The sequence below is a fragment of the Centrocercus urophasianus genome, unplaced genomic scaffold, assembly GCF_019232065.1.
Source record: "Centrocercus urophasianus isolate 14NV4802_14NV808 unplaced genomic scaffold, USGS_Curo_1.0 seq_11, whole genome shotgun sequence".
NCBI classification, from domain to species: Eukaryota; Metazoa; Chordata; class Aves; order Galliformes; family Phasianidae; genus Centrocercus; species Centrocercus urophasianus.
In genome coordinates, this window is record NW_024884253.1 from 8,163,563 (window position 1) to 8,189,228 (window position 25,666).

The window sequence follows — 25,666 nt, forward strand, 5'->3', positions numbered from 1 at the left end:
GATTTCAAGCGTCTTCAATGTCATCCTGTTCTTTGCTAGGTCTCTTTCTCTTAAGCCCCAGCTAGTCTTTTTCATGTGTAGGTATCCCTAGACAGAAGCACCCCACAGTCAGACTAAACACTCTCATAGATGCAAGGCCTGAGGAATTTGTCATCTGAATGAAGTTCTAGTAACTTGTCCAAGGTCACAGAGATAAGGATTTGAATCTGCTTGAGCACCTTCATCACTAGGCTAACTCTTCTTTGGAGAACCCACATATATTTCCTTCTCATTGTTCTTTCTCATCAGTCACTCCTGATATCTTCAGTCAACTTGATTTCTTTATAAATATTTTTCTGGATTTTTCCATTTTTCTCTTTATTTGCTGATTTAGGACTGAGATGTGCAGAAATGCATAGGAGAACTAGAAAAGAAATCTGAGTGATTTCTGAGCCACTGAGATCTAAACACAAATGTTGACACTATAGAAGGGAGGGACACCACCCACCCTGAGGGACCTGGGCACACTCAAAAAATGGGCACACAAGAATCTAATGAGGTTTAACAAGGCCAAGTGCCTTGGGTAGAGGTAATTCCAGATATGTGTACTGACAGGGAAAAAAGCTCACTGAGATCAGCCCTGCAGAGAAGGACTTGGGGGTCCTGCCCTTGTGAGATCCCATCTGGAGTACTGTATCCAAGTCTGGGTCCCCCAGTTCAGGAAGGATGTGGAGCTGTTGGAGAGGGTCCAGAGGAGGACTATGAAGATGACCAAAGGGCTGGAGAAACTCTCCTGTGAAAAAAAGGTTGAAGGTGTTGGGCTTATTTGACCTGGAGGCTCTGGGGAGACCTCAGTACAGCTTTCCAGTACTTGAAGGGAGCTCACAGGAGGCAGGAGGGGAGCCAGCCTGATAGTGACAGGACAAGGGGGAATGGCTTTTAACTAAAAGAGAGAAGATTTAGGTTAAATGTTAGGAAGAAATTTTTTAATCAGAGGGTGATGAGGCACTGGCTGGTTGGAGCTCTGGGCAGCCTGAGCTGGTAAGTGGAACCCTGCCCATGGCAGGGGACTGGAACTAGGTGATCTTTAAGGTCCCTTCCAACCTAAGCCATTTAATGATTCTATGATTCTACTGAATGCTGTAAAACTGCCTATAACACATGGATAATTAAATAATCTTCAGTTCCTTTTTAGAGCAGAATTAAGGAAATTCTGTGAATTTTTTGGATTTATGAAAAATTGGTTAAATACAAATAAATTACCACAAATTCAAGACATAATCTACTGCAAATCTAATGCAAATTACCTGTGTTCCTACATCAGTGTTTTATTTAAAAAGTATTGAGCCATTCTATTTTCCCTTTTTAACCTAACGCTGTTTAGATTTGAAAGCATGAACTTGCAGTCATGAAGGTGATTGTTTTGCAAAGGAGATGGATAATATTATTAAAATGAACAGATGTGCTGCAGTGTTAAACAACAAACAGACATGTCATTGTGGATTGAGCCAGATCCAAGGTTGCCAGCGGCTGTGATTTTGTTGTAAGATTGGGGGACTCTGTTATTTGCTGGGGGAGGACTTTCCCAGCTCATGAAATAATCGTATCTTCTTCTAATACATTTTTCCATTACATGTAATGTAATATTCAAGCACAATATTCTGAGTAAAAGGTAAATAACTTATACTTTATCTGTTTATAAGTTAGAAGATACCTTACATCCTTGCTTTAGTTTCAAAGAACACACCTCCTCCTTTAAACAATAGCTTAGTCTGATAGAGTTAGGGACAAAGCTGTGACTTTCTTCTCCCTTGCTGCCAAACTGGTGGCATATGTGGATCCATTATGCGTATATGTAAAAATCCCAAATCTGTTTGGGAGTTGCCTTGTCCTCCTAATGGGAAAACAGATTTTGACCACATTATTTGAAAGTGTCATAATGGCTCAGAAACAGAAGGGAAAAGAAAGACAGTAACATTCTATTAAAAAAAAACACGTATGTCGCAATTTTTAATTGAATCCCATATGTTTTGGAGCCTGGGATTATCCTACATTATTTCTAATGTTAAGGATTGGCAGACCTCCAGACCCACATGACAAATTTGGAAACATAAAACAAACAGGACAAAACCCATAAACAAACAACAGCAGCCTCTAGGGAAATAGGTTAACAGCAGTAACAAGACAGCTCTCTCAGTGAGGAAAACAAAAACTGATGGAAGAACTAAGTGGAGTTCTCAGATAGAAATGTGAACTGGAGACATGGGTTGTGGTCGATACTCAGTGTCCCAGTCCTGTCCACCTCCTCCAGAGACTCTGCAGCATCTCTATCGCTTTTCTTCCCCATCAGCCTTAAACTGGAAATAATATGGAACATAGTCGTGGGATGAAAGCTTGATGAAAAGGTTTATGTCCTGGTACAACCACCTTCTGGAAGAAAATAAGGTTATCAACATGGATTCATGAAGGGGAAATCATGCTTGACCACTCTAGTGGCCTTCTACAGTGTCATAACTGTCTAGATAGATGAGGGAAGAAAAGTGGGTGCTGCCTACCGTGATTTCAGCAAAGTGTTTTACACTGTCTCCCATAACATCCTCACAGGTAAGCTTAGAAAGTGTGGGAGAGATGAATGAACAGAGGTGATCTGGGAACTGACTGATTGGCAGTCAAGTCTACTTGAAGGTTTGTAAGTACCTGTATTCGCCAGGGATCAGCACTGGATCTGGTCTTAACACTTTTTCAACAATGTGGAGTGCACCTTCAGCAAGTTTATTGATGGTATGAAGTTGGAAGGAGTGACTGATACACTAGAAGGCTGTGCTGCCATTCAGCAAGAATTCCACAGACTGGGGAGCTGGACAGAGAGGAATTAATAACGTTCAAGAAAGGCAAGTGCAGAGTCCTACACCTGGGTAGGAATAACTACATGCATCAGACTGGGGGCTAACCTACTAGAGAGGAGCTCTGGGGTCCTGCAGCACAGCACTTTGATCAGTGTTATCAATGCGCATAAATATTAAAGGAGTAGAAGCCAAGTGGATGGGATCAGGCTCTTTTTGTTTGTGACAGGACAAAGAGCAATGGGCACAGACTGGAAGATAGGAAGTTTCATATGAACATGAGGAAAAAATTCTTTACTGTGAGGGTGACAGAGCACTGTAACAGGCTGCCCAGAGAGGTTGTGGATTCCTTATCTGGGAAGCCTTTTCTGGAGATACTCAAAACTTGCCTGGATGCTTTACTGTGCAACCTATTGTAGGGAAGCTGCTTTAGCAGGTGGGTTGGACTGGACTAGATGATCTCCAGAGGTCCCTTCCAACCCCTACGATTCTGTGATCTCTCCTCTTCTATTCTTCTACATGCAGGGTTCCTGCCTGTCAATCAACTTTTTCCACCCAAACTCTTTATCCTTCAAATCATATCTCTATCTTCCAAAAAAAAAAAAAAAAAATCAGTCTGATGTATGCACCTGACATGGAAATTTTCAGCCTGAATGGTTGATATGAAGTTATAGCCGAAAACAGGGTCTTCTAGTGAGAAGTGTCAGAGGAGCTGGGCAGGCTGCGCTCCCACTCGGCGCACAGATCAGCCAAGCGAGTACTTGCCACATTTAGTTACACAAAGCGAGTTTTCCTAGTCAGCTAAATGAAGCTCTCACATAGCAGTTTTTAGCAAGGTGTTATTCTCAGAGGATTCCTAATGGGTCTATTTACTCTAATGAAGCTCACAATATCAAATACAGTAATCAAATACTCCATGATAAATCGACATCCCCAAAGAATTAATTAACAAAAATTTTTTTCAAACTGCGAATAAATGACCTTGTCAGTTCACAGCTCTGGACAATTTTATTTACTTGCACCATCTTTTCTCCTCATCTAGGTAGTTTTCTGGTCGTGACAGATGAGACATGAGATCTTCAGCTTCCAGGCTTTCAAGTTTTTCTTCAAGAGATTCATTATGGAATCGGTAAGAAAGAAGAAAGACCAATGTCTAAATAACAGGTTTAAAATATAAAAAGCAGTAAAAAAAAAAAAAAGTGAAAAGCCCTAAATGAATTGTTTTTATCAATTGCAATATGTGCTACTTTGGACATGACCACAGAGGCGTTTATCAGAAAACATCTAACCTATTGATCCTTCCGAGGATCAAAAAATTCAATCAATCAGTAAATCCTTACAGAGCATTGAGTGCCCATACATGCACTGGAGCAAATGATAATACTTATGATGTATTTTGCTTTGCTTTGCTTTCATAAATTTCCAAGTTGGATGGGGAGGGCGGGGTATAAAAAGGACACTTTGTAAGTCCTCTCACGTCATCCAGATCTGGTAACAGATGTTGTTTTAACTTTGCAAACAACACATCTATGAGATTAGCCCAAAAACTCTGTGGCAAGTTTTGTGCGGGGGCTTGAAAGACGAGGGAGTCTCCTCTTCTTGTGATGCAAAACACAGAATAGCACACAGTTGTCTAAATATGCTTTTGTTTATTCAGTCTCTGGATGGTGAGTGCTCTTGTTTTAAAGTTTTTGCTGTATTTTATTGAGCCACTAGAATGACATTTGGATTGCCTGACTTGAACTCCCTACAACAACACTGGCAGTACAGGCAATGGTTTGCTTTGTACCTGGTGCTCTGGATGGAGCTCTCCTGGCACAGGTCACTGCTCTCTACCCAGCAGCGTGAGTCTTTCATCTTCTCTTCTTCCCTGGGAAAAGGGTTGACCATACTGCACTCCAGTCCTGCCAAGGGGGGTGAATCATTGCTGCCGATCTGAAAATTGAATAAATCTTCCATTGGTGTGTTTGCTTTTTCACATGGTTATGCATGTTTTCGCTTTTTAAGCCCAGGATGCCTGAATAAGCGAGAGTCCAGATGTCAGACAATTATCTTTTGAAAAGTATGAAGCAATTAAGCTGGGTATTTCCACTTGATTTTGAAACAAGATTTAGGTTTTTATGTCCTACTGCTCTTGAAGGAATAAAACAAAGCACAGCCACCAACAAACAAATTAGTGGTAAAATCACTGAAATGAATGAAACCTTATTTCCTGAGTATTTGTCTTGACTAAAGCTCCTGTGAAGGTTCAAAACATCAGTGGGGCATCTACAGCGTCTTCTTCCTACACTCATTCTCTTGATAAAGAGCAAAATGAGGGCAAAGCTTTTTTTGTCCATGAGGGCAATAAGCATCTTTTTCCACTGCACATTTTTATCTTCCCACAAAACTTGTGTAACTACAGCATTTTGACAGCTTTCTTGCTTTTCTATTGAATTGTCAGGCATTGGCAATGTATTAAAAAATTATAAGGATGTATCATCTTCTACTGTAGTCAATGGAAAACCAGTTAACTTAGGAAGTGGCAAGCTCATTTTCAGTGGCCTAAAATGGTTAAAAATAGAAACAAATGACTATCCAGAGAGAAGAGACGCTATGATGAAATTCTAGACTGATCTTCTGAAGCTCTTTATTTCATTTAGCATCAATTGAACACAGACCTGATAGACTAGGTCCATATGGCAAAACCAATTTCCAAAAGCTTCCAGACTCTTTCAGCTGTCTTGAGATTTAAGAGAACCCCACAACTATGACAATCAAATGTCTGATTTAAAAGACAGACAGACCCTAATTTTAAAATGGAGGCATTTTTGCTTCATGCTTTGACCTTTAAAGCAAGTAAAATATTTCGAAAACTAAAGAACTAATAATATTTATTCAACACTATAAGCCAGCCTTTGAACCTCAGCTCGGTAGATCCAAACACGTGCGCATTTATAAGACTATCTTAGAAAAGATGTGGCAAGGTCTCGGTCTCACTTCTTCCACTAGACAGTGTTCAAGTGCTGGCAAATTCATAAGAGATAGATGGGTAAAAACAAACAAACAAACAAACAAAAAAAAAAAACCTAACAACCAAATCTCTGTCCTTTATATCTTCATCTTCATATCATGAACAACTAGCAGAAAGTCCTCTTATTTGCTTTCCAAACCTTTTTTTTTTTTTTCTATCCAATAAAATGCTGATTAAATTGTTTGGCCTGAAAGGCCTTCTTATCCTTTAGCTTTTTTTTAAAACTCACACAATAAAATATACAGTAAAAACACTTTTTCCTGCTATAGCACTAGTCAGTTGGGGATCCCAGTGTGCTTTCACCCAGAAAAACAAATGTAATTGTCTGCATTCCACAGATAGAGAAACAAAGCACATAGCAATAAAATGCCATGTCACACCTGTGAATGGCAGCTTAGAACAAGATACCAGGTCTACAATAACTTTATTTAGTTTTCAAACTTCTTCCCAGGTTCATTTTGCTCTGAGCCATCAGTTTCACTTCAGGCAAGATGCATACTGCTATCAGCATATATCTAGCAGCTTAGCTGGATGTAGCTTAGAACCAGAAATGTGCCTGGAGAATGAGAAAGCCATGTCATTTGCAGAGGGAAAAAGAAAATATTGAAATGTTTGCAGTACGGGTTGAGGCTTTATTTCATTCTCTTTTTGTTTTTGGAGAGCCTGCTATGCCAGCTGCTCTGCAACATGTTCATTTTTGCAGTATCAGTTACTGATCTTAGTCATTGCCATTTTCTATATTAGAAAAAAAATATATTCAGCTACTACTGATTCCTACTTTATAATTTCTCCCATCTTGAACTTAGATTGGCCACAGCAGAATAAGAAATCCTTTTACAAATATATCAATAGCAAGAGAAAAACCAAGGATAATCTCTATCCTTTAATTGATGCGGCGGGGAATGTGACCACAGATGACAAGGAGAAGGCTGAGGTCCTCAACGCCTTCTTTACATCTGCCTTTAATAGTCAGACCAGCTATCTTCAGGGCACTTTGTGCCCTGATCTGGATATCTGGGCTGACACGCAGAATGTCTCCCCGGAGATCGAGGTGGAGACAGTTAGAGAGCTCCTCCTCCATTTGGACAGTCACAAGTCCATGGGACCGGATGGGCTTCATCCTAGGGTGCTGAGGGAGTTGGCGGGGGTGATCGCTAAGCCGCTCTCGGCTATCTACCAGCGCTCCTGGTTGACTGGAGAGGTTCCAGAGGATTGGAGGCTTGCTGATGTGACGCCCATCTACAAGAAGGGCCGTAAGGAGGATCCGGGAAACTACAGGCCTGTCAGCCTGACATCAGTGGCAGGGAAGGTCATGGAACAAATCCTCCTGGGAGAGATCACACGGCTCGTGTGCGACGTTCACGGGATCAGGCCCAGCCAGCATGGGTTCATGAAAGGCAGGTTGTGTTTGACCAACCTCATCTCCTTCTACGACTGGGTGACCAGACTGGTAGATGAGGGAAAGGCAGTTGATGTAGTCTACCTAGACTTCAGCAAAGCCTTTGACATGGTCTCTCACAGTATCCTTTTGCGGAAACTGCTGCCCGTGGCTTGGACAGTTTTACCCTCCGTTGGATAAGGAACTGGCTGGAGGGCCGTGCTCGATGGGTGGTGGTCAATGGAGTGAAGTCTAGCTGGAGACCTGTTACAAGTGGTGTCCCCCAGGGGTCGGTACTGGGGCCCATCCTGTTTAATATCTTCATTGACGACTTAGATGAAGGGATTGAGTGTACCCTGAGTAAGTTTGCAGATGACACCAAGTTGGGAGGTGGTGTCAATCTGCCTGAGGGCAGGGAGGCCCTGCAGAGGGATCTAGATAAGCTGGATCGCTGGGCTGAGGTGAATGGGATGAGGTTTAACGAGGCCAAGTGTCGGGTTCTGCACTTTGGCCACAACAACCCCATGCAGCGTTACAGGCCTGGGGATGAGTGGTTGGATGAGTGTGAAGAGGAAAGGGACCTGGGGGTGTTGGTTGATGCTCGGCTGAACATGAGTCGACAGTGTGCCCAGGTGGCCAAGAGGGCCAGCAGCATCCTGGCCTGCATTAGAAATAGTGTGGCCAGCAGGAGCAGGGAGGTGTTCATCCCCCTGTACTCAGCACTGGTGAGACCGCACCTCGAGTACTGTGTTCAGTTTTGGGCCCCTCACTACAAGAAAGACATTAAGGCCCTGGAGCGTGTCCAGAGAAGGGCAACGAAACTGGTGAGGGGTCTGGAGCACAAACCTTATGAGGAGCAGCTGAGGGAGCTGGGATTGTTCAGTCTGGAGAAGAGGAGGCTCAGGGGAGACCTCATTGCACTGTACAACATCCTGAAGGGAGGTTGTGGTGCAAAAGGGTCTGGCTTCTTCTCCCAGGCAAATAGTAGGACCCGAGGAAACGGCCAGAAGTTGTACCAGAGGAGGTTTAGGTTGGATATTAGGAGAAACTTTTTCTCTCAAAGGGTGGTCAGGCACTGGAATGGCTGCCCAGGGAGGTGGTGGAGTCGCCATCCCTGGTAGTGTTCAAGAGATGCCTGGATGAGGAGCTACAAGATATGTTTTAGTGCTTGTGGTACTAATAGGAATGGGAGGGTGGTTGGACTAGGTGATCTTGCAGGTCGTTTCCAACCTTGTGATTCTGTGATTCTGTGATTCTGTAAGTTTAATCACGGAGTACTCCTTCATGCTACTTTGGTCTTGTCTTGCTCTTTGCAGCCCCTTCTCTCCTGCCAACCAACATTTAACTCCTCTGGTTTCCTTCAAATATTTCTGTCACGCTCTTCCCAGTGATCTTGCAAGCACTCAGACCATGGATAACCAGGAGAACCACTCACAGCATCAGTGGGTGATACTGGGCCATCAGCAAGCAACAGGCTAATGCTTGCACCACAGGCAAGGGTTAGATTTACCAGAGGTTTCTATGATGTTCCCAAGAGTTTGACCTCTTTCAGAGCTCCAAAATATAGTACTTATAGAAGAATATGCTGCTATTTTTAATTTTTTTTTTTTATATTAAGATCTCTTAAATGAGACCCTGCCTGAAATAAAAGCACTAAATTTATCACATCTGCATCAAAAAGCAAGCATGTCTCCTGTCACCAGCCCGCTGCCCCTTGCTGCAGGCTGATGTTTTGCTGTTTTTCTCGTTGGAGGATGCAGAGGTTTCAGGGCCACTCTTGCTGTTGTTACTGCGAGCCAGGAATGCCATTATGTGTTTGTCCATATGGCTCTTGATCTTGCATGACAAAACCAAATCAACAAAGGCAAAACTGAATCAGCAATTTAGTTGGCTTAATCTTGTGTAACTCAATGCTCTACTCTGTTTTCAGTGTTGTTTTCAGCTGGCCTTTGAGATAACTGTTTGGGCTTACTCATCACTCAGCTAAGCTCCTTGCACAGAACATTCAAAATATATCATTTAGTTCTGTGCTTCTAAAATTTTGGTTTCTCATTTGGTACATACAGTGTTAAAAATGCAAATGTTACCAACATGTCACTTCCAATGAGAACACAATGGATTCTCTTATTGCTATCATATTAATATTAAAAGAATGCAAAAAGAACCTTTTGTTTAAGCCAATGTTGCTAGTGCTAAAAGGGTATTAAATGAATACTGTAGTTTCTAAGGCAGCTTCTTATGTTTTCTTAACTAATTTCAAATACCAGATGAAGAAAAATGCTTTGAAATGCCAGTATGAAAATTGAAATCAGCTGATTCTTTTATTCAAAACAGTCACAGTGGTAACAGAAATTGTTGATGCAGCTCATCTATTTCATGAGCCTTACTGCTAGATACTGTAGCTTAAAAACACAGAGTTGCAACCAGTACATTTGCTGGATATGGATATTGGCTTTCTTCACGCAGAGAAATTATTTAGATATGAATGGTTTACCTTGCCTGGAAATTTACATTACTTTCTGTCCAAATAACATAATCATTTTAAAAATTTGTTTGCAAATGTCAAATCCAACTGCATTCTTGTCCCGCTCCAATTTATAGGAGGGAGATGAGGTTCTTTAATATCTGTATACCCGGTGTGAGATTAAAGTCCATCGGTGTTCCCAGCAAACTTTGAGACACAGAAATTAACAGAATAATCTCTTACAATTCTTTCTCAAGTAAAACAGTTTTGCAGTTTACCATGCAAATTCCCTTCAGCAAGTTAGCGCCAGTCACAATGTGTGATGTAGGTTTTGCTGTTTAAAATAGACTTCACCTTTTCCTGTGCGTACATCATACATTTATGTGATATTAAAAGCTCAAACATGCTGCAGGTTAGAATATGTAGCTTTTACATTCCATAGAAGGTTCAGTGAGCTGATGGGACTGTCCTCTGAGGATGAAGGTCCTCCTGGTTGAATGTTTCCAGCAGCAGCATGAAGGAGTGGTACTCCACATCCTTATATAAATTGGGTGGTTCTGTTAAATATAACAAAGCTATGGGAGTTCCATTAACAAAAAAGGTTTCCTGACTTTCAGCACAGGAGCTATTTCAAAATGAGCAGCCAAACTCATTCTGCTAAGATTTTTGTTAATTTGAAGCTCCTTTTATCTTCTAAACTCATCACTCATCTCAAAGGAGAAGAGTTGAATAGGAAACATTTGTGCGTGTTATAATATGTAATGCTATAAATCTAAATGAGCTTTTCTCATTAATTTTGTCAGAAGTCGCCTGAAAATAAACTTACAGAAATATAAGAACAGCAATGGGCATGTATATGTTTTCCCAGGGAAGCTCAATCCGACAGAACAAATGCATTCTTCTGGGAGATCAAACTCCACAGCTGCCTTGTGCCCCATAGAGCTCCCATACAGTAGGTTCTGATCTACACCAGTTTTTTCCACAGTAACAGCCAAGACGGGAGACTCAGAAGTAAAGAAAAGAATGTAGTGCAAAGTGCAATGACCTCTTTGAGGAAAAAAAAGAAAAAAAAAATATCATGAGGTCCTGGCATGGTGATGTCCATACTGACAAGGGAGAGAAATCCGTAGCAACCATCCACACAGCCATTTCCTTCCCACCTCACAGCTCACTCCCCTGCCCCGTAGCAGTTCGCATGTTGTGTGGGTGGCAGCTTGCCTGAGCATGTCTGGCACCACTTTTGTGCCTGGACGTGGTCACACTAGGTTCCCAAAACCAAAAGGCAGTCACACCTGAGGTGCCTGTGAGCCTGGGTGGCTGCAGCAGTGTCTGAGGCCTCAGGGCCTGGGGCTGCTCTGTGCGGGATGCCTGAATTAGGAAAGCAGGGCCACAATCTCCCCTATTTGTCTCCTGGTCTCCAGTGGACAAATAATTCTTCCATTCAGTCTCGCACAGCTGTTTGTGGGGCTGAAGCCGTAAGGAGCTGTGTGAGCTGCTCACCCCTGGCCCAGATGGGTGGTGGTTGAAAGTTGGCAGTGTTGACGAGTCATCGTCACCTGATGACGAGTGCTTGGCTCATGTGAATGAACTGTTGATCTCAATCTAAATATAAGATGACTGGAGTACTATAAAACGAAAAATGCCATGGTTGCTACTCAGCTGATTGCAAAACACCTGTGTTAGTAATTTCTGCTGCTGTTGCTATGCTCACCAGCCTCTCCCTGAGCACGGTATCACAAATGCTGCAGAAATGCTACCAACTTGCTGAGGTGCAATCGCTGTAATTAACTCTCCTGTTGGCAAACACAGTAAGGAAGGCCAAGGGAATCAAACGGTTTTGTGGACTGAATCACTGGGTGGGATGGAAATCAGAACAACTTCCTTAACTGCAATGCATTATCAGTCAACAGCCGTGTTTCCAGGGCTGCTTGCACCCTGCTTCCCCATTCCAGCGCATCCAAGGATGGACACAGCAATGCCTTTCCCTCTCCAACTGGGAGAGAAGCACAAGGAGAGGTAGCACAGCCGCCCCAGCCCAGGCACAGGCATCCTGAGAGCAGAAGCTGTGAAAGAGAACTTTCACATCCTGCTGATTATTCTACACCATTTGTGATGCAAAACAGTGATTTCAGTTAGTGACAATTTATAGAGAGGAGCATCTTACACGTTTAGAAGTGAATCTCAAATGCTCAAAACAGGAAACGTGGTTAAATCTGAAATCTGCTATGCCAGCTGAAACAGTTATATAATTTGACTAGTTAAAATGCAAGCAAGCACATTTTGATAGGCAAGTTGCATCTTTTTTATTATTATTATCATGACATTAATTAGCTAATCCCTCTTCCAGTGAGTTTAAATGGAGATAATGTAAGCCTAAAGAGGTCATGCCCATGGGGTTATTTTCTGTATCAGCATTTGTACAGGGAAAGATCAAATGCTGCTTCAAAGCAGCAGAACTGTGTACCATGTTCCCTTTAATAAAGTGAACAATTTAAGAACTATCAAAAAATCAGACTAACATGCAGTTATGATCGGTAGCATCTGATCTTCCTTTTTCATCTCTTAGCTCTGTTGTCTTTATTTCCTGCATTCATTCTACTTTTTATATAGTTGGTATTACATTTTAGAAGACTTTTTTTTTTCCTGATAAGGAAACGTATGCTTAGTGGTGGTTGCCCAGCCATGCCTTCAGTTTGCCATTCTTGGCCGCTCCAGTTTCTCTGCCCATCTTCTTCCCTCCTATGTTGAGAATGTTCTTTGACTCTGCAGTTCACATTTTCTCTAAATAGTATTAGAAAGAACCTATCCTCACTGCAATCTGTCCACACTCTTCATGTCAGAAATCATTTTCATCTCCTTGCTCTCTCTTCCTCCTCCACCGCACTTAAGAACACGATCATCAATTGATTTTCTTCCTACCTTCTCCATTTGCTCTCTCAATCTTCTTTTTTCCTCTTGCTCCATTTTTTCAGTGCAACTCCTACACACTTCTTTTCTCAGCAACCTCCTCCTCCTGCCCACTCTACCTCGAGTCTCCCAGCATGCAGTACTGGCCAGCCCTGAAATCTGGCTCCTACGAAGCAGGATGCATCCTATTCCTAACCCTATCTCTATTCCTATCCTTGTCCCCACTCTTATCCCCATCTCCATCCCTATCTCCATCCTCATCCCTATCCCCATTCCTAATTAAATTCCTATTCCCACACATAATAATCCCTATCCCAATCCCTGTCCTTATCCCCAACCCCATCCCTGTCCTAATCCCCATCCCCAACCCCATCCCTATCCCTATCCCTATCCCTATCCCTATCCCTATCCCTATCCCTATCCCTATTCCTATTCACCCCTACCCAGCAACGTGCAGGCAGCACCATATCTGGGGAGCGCTGGTCATGTTTTTGCTGACAGGGCTGCATGCAAATTCTGCTAAGGAAACCATTTGTATGGGTATACACAAAGCAGGTCTCTCCTTTTAATGCTTCCTCAAGCATCGCAACATTTTACTGGTATATTAAACTAGTACTGAGAGCTTTGTCACAGTGACATGTACAGGGTGCTGAAGTACAGGAGTAGGTGCTGACACACAGAGCCTTGGGCTGGACACATCCATATTACATCGCTCATTTTCAGCTGTTCTGATGTCAGAGTCATGAAATTCAGGGCTTTTGTGGAGAGAATCCCTAAGACAAAGAGAAGGAAAACCCACAGTAAGGCTCAGTAAATCAGGCTGAACTGACCACAATAACTTGAGCCTCTTGAGACCCAACCGCATCTGAAAAGGCACATATGGGCCCCAACAATCAAGCATTAAAAAAAAAAAAAAAAAAAAAAAAAAAAAAGTCGAAGGAAAAAAACCCCTCATTATTGCTATCTGTCAGTTCTCAGAGTTGTATGATGCAGTGATGAATAAAGGGTAGTTCCAGTTATGAATCAGTGCTGCTTTGGAAGGATGTGGCATTGGTTAGAACGGGTTGATCTTCAGGTTCCCTTCCGGCCCATTGAATGAGTGGCACCTAGGGAGGAGCCGGGGCAGATGGGGGCTACGGGGTCTCTGTGCCGGCCATGAAGTGGGGCAGCAGTGCGGTGCGGGAAGCGCGTGTTGGTGCTGAGCCAAGGCAGGGGTTCTGATGTGTTACTTGGGTATGGGGAAGGTGAAAATAGCTGCTTGCATGGATGGCTCTGATCCGTAATGCCGTACGGTACGCGATATCCTCACGCTTTGTGTCACACGGTGCTTGGGGGATGAGGACTTGCGTGTGCCAAAAGGCTGAAAAACCCAAAGCCTGGGGCGTCGGATGTCACCCACCGTGACGACAGCTATTCGCTTATTTACTTCTTTAACCACCACTGTTTACTTCTTCCATATTTTTTTATAGTTGGAAACCCACCACTCGCCGACCTTGTGCGCTTCCACCAAAGTGCCCCCCCTTGCTCTGCGGTGTTTTTTTTTTGTTGTTGTTGTTTGCTTTTTAAAAACACACATTTTTCAGTTCTAATTCGAGTTCACGGCTAATTCTCACCGTACCGGCCACCGCAATTTTCCAGCAGGCCGCGCCCCGCAGCCCCGTTCCCGCGCTGCCGCCCTCTCCCGGGACAGGGGAGGGGGCGCGAGGCCGAGGAGGGGGCGGCACCGCCGGGGAGCGAGGAGAGGGAGAGGCGGCGGCGGCGCATGCGCGCGGCACTTCCTCGTTGGCCCACGTAACAGCTGCGGGCGGGCGCCGGGCAGCGCGTGTCACTCCGCGGTGACTGTCAGCGGCGGCGGCTCAGCCCCCGCCAGCCCCGGCCTCCCCCGGCCCCTTTCCGTCCTATCCCCGCGGCCGGGGGGCGCAGCCGGAGCCCGCCCAAGTGCGTGCTGAGCTCGGTGGGGTCGGGGACGGCTGGAGGGGGATACGGAGGCGGCGGCGGCGGCTGGGGGCTCCTCCCCGCCCTCCCTCTCTCCGTGAGCTCGCGGCGGGGCCGGGCCGGGCTGCTCGGAGGCGGCTCCGTCCCCGCAGCCGTCGGGGGCCGAAGGAGCGCTCCCCAGCGGCGGGGCGAGGGGCGGCCGCGCCCCCTCCACCTCCCGGCCCGGCGTTCGGATGCTGCGGGGCTGCGCTGCGCTGCCTGCTAACGTCTGCCCTCTGCTTCTTTTTTTCCCCTCAAACCGCTCGGCTTACTCCGCTCTGGGCTCTCCCTCGGGCCAGGATCATGCCGGACCAGATCACCGTCTCGGAGTTCATCGCCGAGACTACGGAGGATTACAACTCGCCCACCACCTCCAGCTTCACCACTCGGCTGCAGAACTGCAGGAACACGGTCACGCTGCTGGAAGAGGTACGGTCGGCCCTGTTCGTTCCCTTTTCTTTACGTTAGCTTTGAGAAAGAGCATCGGGGAGCCCGGAGCTGGAGGCGTTAGCATGTGTGTAATTTGTGGTGTGTTAACTGTGGGACTTGAAGCATGTTGGAGAAAGCTCTCCTGCTCTGAAGGTTGGTGCCTGGAGCTGGGACCAACATTGCGCTTCTAAGTGATTTTGGTGGTTGTTGCGGTAGGAAAAACTGTGGATGTTGGGTTTTGAGAGAGAGGATGGAGACTGTCGTGTCTGGGAGCGGTAGCAGAGGTTTCCCCACTCGTTAGATCAGGGCAGTGCTGAGTTCTGGCTGCAGGAAGCTGCTGGGGAAGCTCTCTTCTGAATTGAGGTGAGGACAGCTAAAATTTGCAAGATTTGCACTGAGGAAAATAACGTCGAAACAGAATAGCTGTTGGAAGGAGAGCGAGGTAATGCTCTGGAAGTAGTCACATTGTCTCATTGTCTCAACCTTGAAGCCTCAGTGCTGTGTTTCTCTTAGTGCTTGTTGTTACCATCATTTAAATACTCATCCTGTTTCACATCAAGAAACAAACGAGTCAGAATGGATCAGGTTACGGAGCTGGATTCTATAGGGTACCACTCATTGCATCCTACCTGAGGTTTCAGTGTGATTTCTTACGGATGAGATCAGCAGTTATAAGAAAATGCCTTTCCAAAGGCTTTTAAAAAAGAAAGTATAGCTCATTTTTTACCCTGTACTTGGTTGAAGGTGCATCGTGACGTTTACAGGCAGATTTTGTTTCGCAGATAACGATTTGTGGTGGACTTGGATTATGCTCTTAGTTTCATGAATATCTGGCAGTACTTGAGCAGCCAGTGCTTACGTCAGAGATGGATTTCAGAGATTCTTCTTAGTTTTGCTGAACTGTTGGTGTGAGGAAAGCATTTGGTATACAAGTCATGGCCTTCTAATGGATTGGAATAAGGCAAATCTGATTTCATACGTGACTTAGCATTGAGTTAGTAGAGAAGATGTCCACGTTCAAAATATTTGCAGCACTGATGAGGTAGTGGAATGGTTATTAGATTACATTTAAAATTATGTACTTTATGTAACTTTCAATAATTTCTGCAACACTTCCATAATGCTAGCTGCTTTTTCTGATTGTTTTTTCCCCTGTAAGCCATGGTAGGTTCATAAGGAATCAACCTGTTTTGTTTTGTGTTTGGCAGTATTGCTGCCCCCTGGTCTTAGCTGTGTGCAGTAGCTGCAGCCATTGCGTGTTTATTAGGAGAAATGACAGCATTCGTAGAGTTAAATAACAATACGTGTTGTCCCATCACTGGTGATTTCCAGGGTAAGGGTGCAGCTTTTGTGGCTTGGGATGTACGCTCAGAGTGCACAAATGTAGTAATGCTCTTCCAAATAAAACCAAATTAGGGTGGTTTAATTCTAGAAGATAAACGTACAGTTTTCTGCACCATTTTTGTAGATTGTGCATGTTTTCAAAGTTTAATATCCCTTTTGACAGTAATAAATTTGTGTAATAGAAATAATATGCGCTTCTAGTGCTTATGTTGCTGTTTCTTGAATTTCTTTTCTGTAACTGTTCCGCATACTCCACTTAGCGTGTTTGACACTTACATTGATTTTGGAATTGTTTTTTTTTTTTATCTGTCAATATAGGAAAGCTTTGCTTAATGGGAAACGATGCAGATATACTGCAGAAGGTCTGCAGCTCTCTCAATTTGATCTTTATTAATTTGCATGAAGAAATGCAAATAGTTGGAACATGGCAAGTGATGTGCTCCCTCAGTCTTTGCGTCCTTATGCTTTTATGCACAGCTCTCCTGCTCCAATGTTAAAGCTCTCTTGGTTTTTGTACATCTGCTTACCCAAAGCTGTGATTCATACGAATCAGTGGATGGAAATTGAATGGTTGAAGTGCCTGTTACATGGTTCTTATTGCAGCTGCTATTATCCCTGCACTGTGGATGACTGAAGAGCTCTTGAAGCAGCTCCTGAGCTTCAATTCTGACCCCCTTGTATTAATGCAAATGGGATGATCCTGTCCTTGCAAACTTTTAATTTTTACACTAATGTTGCTTGTGGGTTGGAGCCCTCAGTGGGCTCTGCAGACAGTATCAAACTGTGCTGTTAGGGCTCTGCAGCCCAAACTATCTTAGCTGGTTATTGTACAGTGAACTTAGCTCAAAACAAGCTGTGCCTACCTCAGTGACTGTGAGGTGGTTTGTGGATAAACTAAGTATTTTCTGTATTATGGAGTAAATCTGTTTTCTGAACAGAAGCAGTAGGGGAATGAAAATTATCAAAAGTTAGATCTGTTTCATTGCTTCTCAGTCTGATGCTATTCCTGCTGGAGCTAGGGTAGTGGCTAGATCAGAGTTGCCTTTTCATTAAGAATGCAGCAAAAAAGAAATAGGGGTGTGTATGTGTGTGTGTGTGTGTGTGTGTGTGTGTCTGTATCTAGTTCCATGAGAGCTTTACAGAACTGTGAATTTACTGTTCCTTAATCACAATTTAAAAGTTTTATGAAATAATAAACTATGGAATCACTTGCTTTTTTTTTTTTTTTTTTTTTTTTTTTTTTTTTTTTTTTTTTTCCCCAATTTATTTTCTTCCTATAAAAGTAGAGTTTATTCAGCTAAGTGGATAAATGCAAATCCTCTCTTAGTCATGACTCCTCAGATATGATTATTTTGTGAGAAAACTTGGGATGCCAATAGATGCAATTAGATTCGGGTAAAATATTAGTGCAAGTATTTTTACTGCTTAAGGCGACTTCACTTTTGTAAGTTGTTGATGGAAGGCCCAACAAAATGCTAAGGAACAGCTCAAACAATCAGAAGCTCAGGAAAGATCTGGTTAAGGGACTCACGTGAGTTATTTTTAAATAGTAAAACTAAACTTTATTCAAGCCTGTAATGTTATCAAATGAGAGGAGAAGTATATCCTAGTAGGTAGCAGTTCATTGACTAGAAAGCTTTGTTCATGCTATTTAAATCTGTGGAAGCTTGCAGGTTAAAAACTCACGCTCTGAAAAGACAGAACTCACGCTTTTTGTTATCAGTTTGTGCCAGAACAGCAAAAAGACCTGTAGCTAGGCTTAGGAGCTTACCACCTGAGTTTTTTCCAGAGAAATGTCCGAATTTTTTTTTTTATAAAACTCTTTTTTTTTTCTTTTTTTTTTTTTTTCAGTTATCTAATGGCTATCAGTAAACACAGATTCTTAAGTTCATGTTTTCTAAAGCCAAAATAATAAGTTTTTTCAAACTCCAAGGGAAGGGAACAAAACCATGTATTGTGTTCTAGTTCAGGAGAATTTGTAATTTGTATTCCTTTCTATGTTGTTTTCTGTGGTGTTACAGTCATGCAGTGAAGACATTTTTTAACTTCCCATTTCTGTATAAAACTGGGAGAAGTTTTACTAATGCCATTCACATGAAGAGGTGATTAATACACGTGGAAGTGGATCATTGATGACTTAGGGTTTCGACAATTTCTCTTTGAAGTGGTGTGGACATATCACTGATACAGTATCTTAAGAAGACAGCTGAGGATGCCTTCTAAGAAACTCGCTTTTGTAGTTACAGTATCTCCCTGATCCGTTACTTAAACAGATTTTGGGGAAGTTGATTTTAATCCCGGAATTGCTGCTGTTGCAGGAACCAGTTTTAATTCCTAGATAATGATGATTTCTGTTCAGAGAGTATGCGCTGTGCACGAGGGGTCTCCACACAGCACTCTTGATTACCAGTCTGTTGTGTCCTTTCAGCTGGAGATGGGACAACTTTGCTCTGAAGGGACAAATAACTGAGTTATTGTGACCAGGCAGTTCTAAGGCAATTGCTTGGTAGCATTGTTCTGAAATACAGGTTAAAGCTTAAATTCCCTTTTAGGCGTTCAGGCTCGATAAGAAGAGGCACTACCTGGGTCACTTGGAAGCTGATGATCAAGAAATAGTCACGGTTGTTTCTGATGCCCATTTTACTGTTAAGCTCCTGTACTACTTCAGCATTTTCAGTTATTAATGTTATTTTACTCCTCATTGAGGAGTTGCAAACTCAAAACATGCTTTCTGACAATTAGATTTTGTCAGATACTTTTTAAAGAAACGTTTACTGATGAGCGGGGTAGAAGATATGGCTGCAGATATATTATAAAAAAAAAAAAATATCCTGCAATGGCTGTCGTTCATTTTGTTATTCATTGTGCTGATCTGCCAGAATTGAAAGGTCTGTTGGTGGTAGGCTGGTCCTGTGACAGATACACGTGTTGCATCAGTGAGATAACTGCATTAGCTGAGCAGGAGCCAAATGCTCAATTCTTTTTGTTTGCAATGCAACTTGAAGGGAGAAAATTTTTTTTCAAGTGTTCTTGTTGATCATGTCATGGGTGGTTCTCTAAGGTTAGAGTTGGGAAAGTGTTCTTGTTTGTGTGTAGGGTTGGTTGTTTTTTTTTTTGTTTTTTTTTTTCGCTTGTTTGTTTTCAGGGTAGCAAAGATTTTTCATTGTTTCTAATGAGTACCTTTCCCTTAGTTTCTGTACTGAGATTTGCTTATTCTACTACATGGAGGGACTTCAAGGACAAGGGTAAGGCAACCAGGTTTTTGCCTGCTTGTGACTTCAGAACTTGTGTAGGACTATTAGCATTAAAACTGCCATACAGTCAGTTCGTCTACAGTGATTGCATGTGTGTTTCTGTCATAAGATTCTTTTCAAGTGAAAAGGTATTCTATCTAGGGAGGCAGAAAAAACCATGCAAGAGAACAGGAGCACTTTGTTTCTAAACCAACTTTCTGTTTTAGTTGGCAATATGCTCGAGATTTAGTTCACTGGCCTGTGCTGTGAAAACTCATGCGATCTGTTTTGTGTGTTTGGAGTGAAATATTTTTTTCTGTGATTATTCTCTTCATTTCCATTGAAGTATCATCTGCGTATAATTGTAACAGATAAATCACAGCATCACAGAATCACAGAATGGCCAGGGTTGGAAGGGACCTCAAGGATCATGAATCTCCAACCCCCCTGCCATATGCAGGGCCACGAACCTCCACATTTAATGCTAAACCAGGCTGCCCAGGGCCCCATCCAACCTGGCCTTGAACACCTCCAGGGACGGGGCATCCATAGCCTCTCTGGGCAGCCTGTTCCACACCTCACCACTCTCTGGGTAAAGAATGTCTCACCCTGATGTCTGACGTAAATCTCCCCTCCCTCAACTTAAAACCATTTCCCCTCGTCCTACACATATCAACCCTTTCGAAGAGTTGGTTCCTCTCCCCTCTGTAGGCTCCCTTTAGGTACTGAAAGGCTGCAATGAGGTCACCCCGCAGCCTTCTTTTCTCCATGCTGAACAAGCCCAGCTCCCTCAGCCTGTCTTCATAGGGGAGGTGCTCCAGTCCCCTGATCACCATTGCGTCTCTCCTCTGGACCCTCTCCAACAGCTCCCTGTCTTTTTTGTACAGTATCCTAGTTGTTCTTCTGATTGTTATAAAACTAAAAAAAAGGAGAGGGAATCTGGGAGACTCCAGCAGCACTAGACCCAAAGCCAGCTTTTCCTAACCCGTAGCTTGTTACATATAGCGGTTAGGAAGCCTTGCACTGTGGAGAGCTTCATACTTGAGGACGGATTCTTATGTAACTGATCACAAGCAACCTTCAGTTTGATAAGAAGTATGCTTTTAGTAGCAGAGCATCCTGAGAAAAACACAAGAGAAGCTTCTTTTTCAAAAAATGAACATTAGGATAATTACTGCTGTTCTTACATTGAACGACAGATTGCACCAAAGAAGGAAAAATAAGAACAGAAGCCACAGTAATAGGTTATGGGGTTTGACTTCTGATCAGGCTACTGAAAATGTGAAGAAAGAGAATGGACAGCAGTATCATATATTTATAATAGCATGTTTCACAACAAATATTGTTGTAAATGCTCTTATGTTTACACAGTCATAGAGTATCCCAAGCTGGAAGGGAGCCACAACGATCACTGACTCCAGCCCTTCACACGGCTTCACTTGGGACCACCCAAACCTCATGTCTGAGAGCACTGTCCAAGTACTCCTTGAACTCCAGCAGCGTGAGGCTGTGATCACTGCCCTGGGGAGCCCGTTCCATGTCCCTCTAGAGAAGAAACTATTGCTGACCCCCACCCGCCCCTCCCCTGCACAGCTCCATGCCGTTCCCTGGGCCCTGTCGCTGTCACACAGAGCAGAGCTCAGTGCTGCCCCTCCGTCCCTGTGAGGAGCTGCAGCCACCATCAGGCCTCCCCTCAGCTCCTCTGCTCTGGGCTGCACAAACCCAGGGCCCTCAGCTGATCCTCATATGTCTTGTCCACCAGACCTTTCCCCATCTTTGTAGCCCTCCTTTGGACAGTCCCTAATTCTAGCATTCCAAGGCACACACAGCCCTTTGCAGCTCTTGTCCCATTCAGGTGTTTGACATCACTCTGTCTTAACGCTGTACAGTTCCTTTTCATGTGGCATGAAATCAGTTTTGCCCTTCATTCAGCAGTAATTGAAATGACTGTTGCAAGCAAGCAATCTCCTTTTGCAGATTTGTGACTGATGTGAGTTAAAAACAGGAAAATACTCTTTATCTCTCTAAATCTTGGTCATGGCATGTTATTTAGCTTTGCATTCTGATAACCTGTATTCATTTTAGGTATGCTTTTGTAAGTATTTACATCTTCGTGTAGCTCATAGGTTTTAAAGAAGGCTTTTGTTTCTTTGTTGAACCCTCAACAAAAATCTTCATGTTTGCTCATCACAGAATGGCCCGGGTTGGAAGGGACCTCAAGGAGCATAAATCTCCAACCCCCCTGCCACAGGCAGGGCCACCAACCTCCCCATGCAATACTAGACCAGACTGCCCTGTGCCTCATCCAATCTGGCCTTGAACACCTCCAGGGACGGGGCATCCACAACCTGGCAACAGGGCAGCCTGTTCCAGCACCTCACCACTCTCTCTGTAAAGAACTTCCCCCTGACATCCAACTTAAAACTATTTCCCCCTGTCCTGCAGTTATCCACCCTTTCAAAGAGTTGATTCCCTTCCTGTTTGTAGGCTCCCTTTAGGTACTGAAAGGCTGCAATGAGGTCACCCCGCAGCCTTCTTTTCTCCAGGCTGAACAAGCCCAGCTCCCTCAGCCTGTCTTCATAGGGGAGGTGCTCTAGCCTTCTAATCATCTTAGTGGCTCTCCTCTGGACTCTGTCCAACAGCTCTCTGTCTTTCTTGTACTGGGGGCTCCAGGCCTGGACTCAGTACTCTAGATGGGGCCTCACAAGGGCAGAGTAGAGGGGGACAGTCACCTCCCTGTCCCTGCTGGCCATCCCTCTTCTGATGGAGCCCAGGACACCATTTGCTTTCCAGGCTGCAGTTAGGAAACTGTGGAAGTGCTTTGTGGTGCCCCATTTGCTGTTTGGATAGATCACAATAGAAGGTATAGCACATCATGGGAATTTGGGCTCTACATAAGCCCTCATCATCAAGGGAAAGACTCTTAACATTATATGACTTAAAGTTAGTTCTGGTATATAAGTCGGTGAAGATGTTCTGTTGCTGGTGTGTAAGAAGGAAAACTCCTCAGATAACCACAGAGATTTTATTTCCTGCAGGAATGCAGCTGAAGGTGCTGCTTGAGAATGAAACAAGCAGTTTATACTCTATTTCTAAAGAGATGGTATTGATCTTCATTGTATATATTGGTTTTTGAATATCTGCGGGCTGATGCTGAGGTTTTGTATAAGCAATATCACAGCATTTTTGAAAAGGCCAATAGATTTAATTGTGTTGAGTGAGAAACTTCTCCTTTAAGGCTTCTGGGGAAAAACCGTGCTGGGACCACATGGCCCTCTACAGTTACTCTTTCAGCCTCAGTGAAAGGACAATCTTGAAGCTGTGTTGTTCCTATGGTTAAGCCAGATGTTGTATGCTTTTTTTTTTCTTTTTTTTTGCTGTTTGTTTTTAATCATCACCTCTACCTTGACCTTACTTATTTTTACCCTCCTTTTTGCATTTGCTGTTGAGGGAAATACAGCAGTCTTTTTGGTGCAGAAATTATTAGTGACTCAGTAAGGTAATGGAGTCTTTAGCTTATTAACCTAGAAACATTTCTACTATATAAGCACAGGGAATCTTTTTGTTTTCTTCCTTGTGTAAGAACTAACGACCCAGTTATTGTTGTCTTCTGTATTTCTTAATTGTGTGTCTGATGATCAGTTGTATGGAGAGGCTGGGGATGTTGAAAACTCAACTTGATGGTAAAAGCTGTTGTCCTTACAATGGGGCTGCATCATTGAATCTTTTTAAAGATATGCAGGCAGAGTAAATCAGTTATTTAGTTTCATTAATGCATTTTTGTGTTTGTCAGCTAAAAGTTTGTACTGGGCTTGTTCTTGGCAAAACAAACAAACAAACAAAAAAAAAAAAAAACAGCACATCTAAGCCCAACGAAACTACTGGAAGCCAAGTTGATAACTTCCTCCTTCAGTGAAAAAGTTATTCTCCTTTTTAAATAGAGGAAATGAGATATTATGGGATCGTATTTCTACAAAGCTGTTTTTCAAAAAGTTTATGAAACTTGCGGGTTTGTATGTTATATTTTAGGAGTAATTTGGTTACTGAGTGTTTGGCTCAGGCATGTGTTTCTTTTTTTTAATTTTTTTTTCCCTGAATAATCAACCTGCATCTCTAGGAAGTCAACTGCTTTATCCTTCAGTGATCATTGCAGCTTAACTGTCTCTGCAATTTTAACTTGGCTTGCACAAGGAGAATGATGTGAACTTTGGATTCTACAGCATCCATATTGAAATTAGTGCTCTGTTTTATTGTGTTATAGTTTGTTTTTCAGGTAAAATGCCTTTTTGATTTTTGGGGTTCACGAAGTTTCAATTTGGAGCTTAGAAGAGGAAAATTCTTGAAGTGTTCCTGTTAGGAAACTTAGTATTTTCCATAGCATTTCAGAGAAGTTTCACATAGGTGGAGAGTAAGAGAGAATAAATTGTAGCCAGTTGTTTGCCAGGGTAGCTGTGAGCTTGTTAAGAAACCACTGGTGTTTAACCTGTTTTGGATTTGATTCTTAAGACTCCATCTCCTTAAAGAAGACTGAAACTCTTTAATAGATTACATGTGACTCATTTAACTCTAAGACTCTAACTCATAAGACACTTTGCCTTTTAGTTAATTAAGGCTATTTTTGGCCAAGCAATATTTAGGTTCTTACATACCGCCTGGAAAAGTGATACTTTTGCTATGCTTAATTTGGATGGCATGGCTTTTTTTTTTTTTTTTTTTTTTGTAGAGTTCTTGGTGGTGGTGGTTAGTCATGAAATGGTACATGGGGTTGCATAGAGACAAGCAGTGTTCTTAATGCTGAGTGGACATTGTAAGTGGTTGAGCTGTTGTGTTGTCTCATGTGTCAGGGGAGGTAAGACAGCTATTAGAGAAGTGGAAGCAGTGAGGTTAACACAAACTCCAATGTTTCTGTTCAGTGTTGACGGTGTGCCTGCTTATGACCTTCAAAAACAATTTGTTAATTATCACTGCAATGAGCCAGCTTATGAAACTGTTGAATTTTAATAATGTTGAATGAGGCTGGGAATTCAAAGTCCCTTGACTTGCTGAACAAACCATTCTGCACTGGGATTGTTGTCTGGGAACTTGAGAAAGGAACTCTAGGAAGTTTAACAGAATGTGCAAGCCTGTGCTGCACTGAACAGTGCTTGGGACTGTGGTTGTCTGTTCCTGTATTCTTAATGTAGCACACAGCGTTGCTGGTAAGTGGTCTTGGAAATGAGCAGAAATGGAGTGACTTCTAATTAAGAGTCTATAAGGAGGCGGTTTAAATATAAGATATACCAACGTGTTAACTTCCTTATAATGCTTTGATTTTTTTCTTCCCTCACTAAGTGGGGTCAATAGAAAATTATATGTCAATACAGAAGCCTATAAGAGGGATGGTGCTATGCGAGTGGAGTATCCTAAGTCTGTTGTCTAATCCAACCTCTCATCTTTGAAGAATGTATATACTATCTCTTGGTCACAAAGACGGGACTCAGTAACTAAATCATAGGTGAAGGTGCCTAATTAACAAGACAACAGCTCACATGATCTTAAGAGTTCTGCCGATTTTAAAAAGAAAGTTGAATGAAGTTGCCTTGAATGTTTTGACCAAGTAGTTTGTTTTTACTGTAATGCTCGTCTTGAATACTGTGTTTTCTCAACCTTGTAAGCAGTGCTTTCATTTCTCTTACAAATATTTCTTGTTATAAAGTCTTGCAAAAAAAGAAAAAAAAAAATCTGTTTTGGGATTTTTTTTTTTTTTTGGTGTATTGTCATTTTTGCAGCAGCTTCACTGCCCTTCTAGGGAACTTTTGTATTATTTTTTTTTTTTTTTTTTTTTTTTTTTTTTAATTTCCATTTTGAAGGGATGGAAGAAGCCTACAAAAGCTCTTTGATGTGAAAAAACTATTCATTTTTAGTGTTAAGATACCAGTGCTCTCTGAACAGACTTCTTCGGGGAATAAAGTATGTATATTGGATTTCAGTAGCTGTTGTATCTTCAGCATACAGGATAAATAGCATCTCTCTGGGAGAGTCACCCGCAGAGCCCTGTATACCACAACAAGTGCAGCTGTAGGTAAGACGGTACTAGTTCTCTCTTAAAACTTGCATTTTAAG

The 25,666-nt window shown here is 42.8% G+C and overlaps 1 protein-coding gene across 2 annotated transcripts in view; it reads left to right on the top strand.

Annotated features, from left to right (window-relative positions):
- Window positions 1-25,666, top strand: part of ASAP1 (ArfGAP with SH3 domain, ankyrin repeat and PH domain 1) — a 139,055-nt gene that overhangs the window by 15,870 nt on the left and 97,519 nt on the right. Inside the window, exons 2-3 of one of the 2 annotated variants that reach the window (XM_042837700.1) lie at window positions 3,865-3,951; window positions 14,858-14,987. In XM_042837700.1, coding sequence (XP_042693634.1) covers window positions 3,893-3,951; window positions 14,858-14,987 — 189 coding nt within the window. In that variant the 5' untranslated portion in view covers window positions 3,865-3,892. Of the gene's footprint in view, window positions 1-3,864; window positions 3,952-14,441; window positions 14,523-14,857; window positions 14,988-25,666 lie in introns of those variants that run through there. The other variant, XM_042837708.1, reaches the window with a different exon arrangement.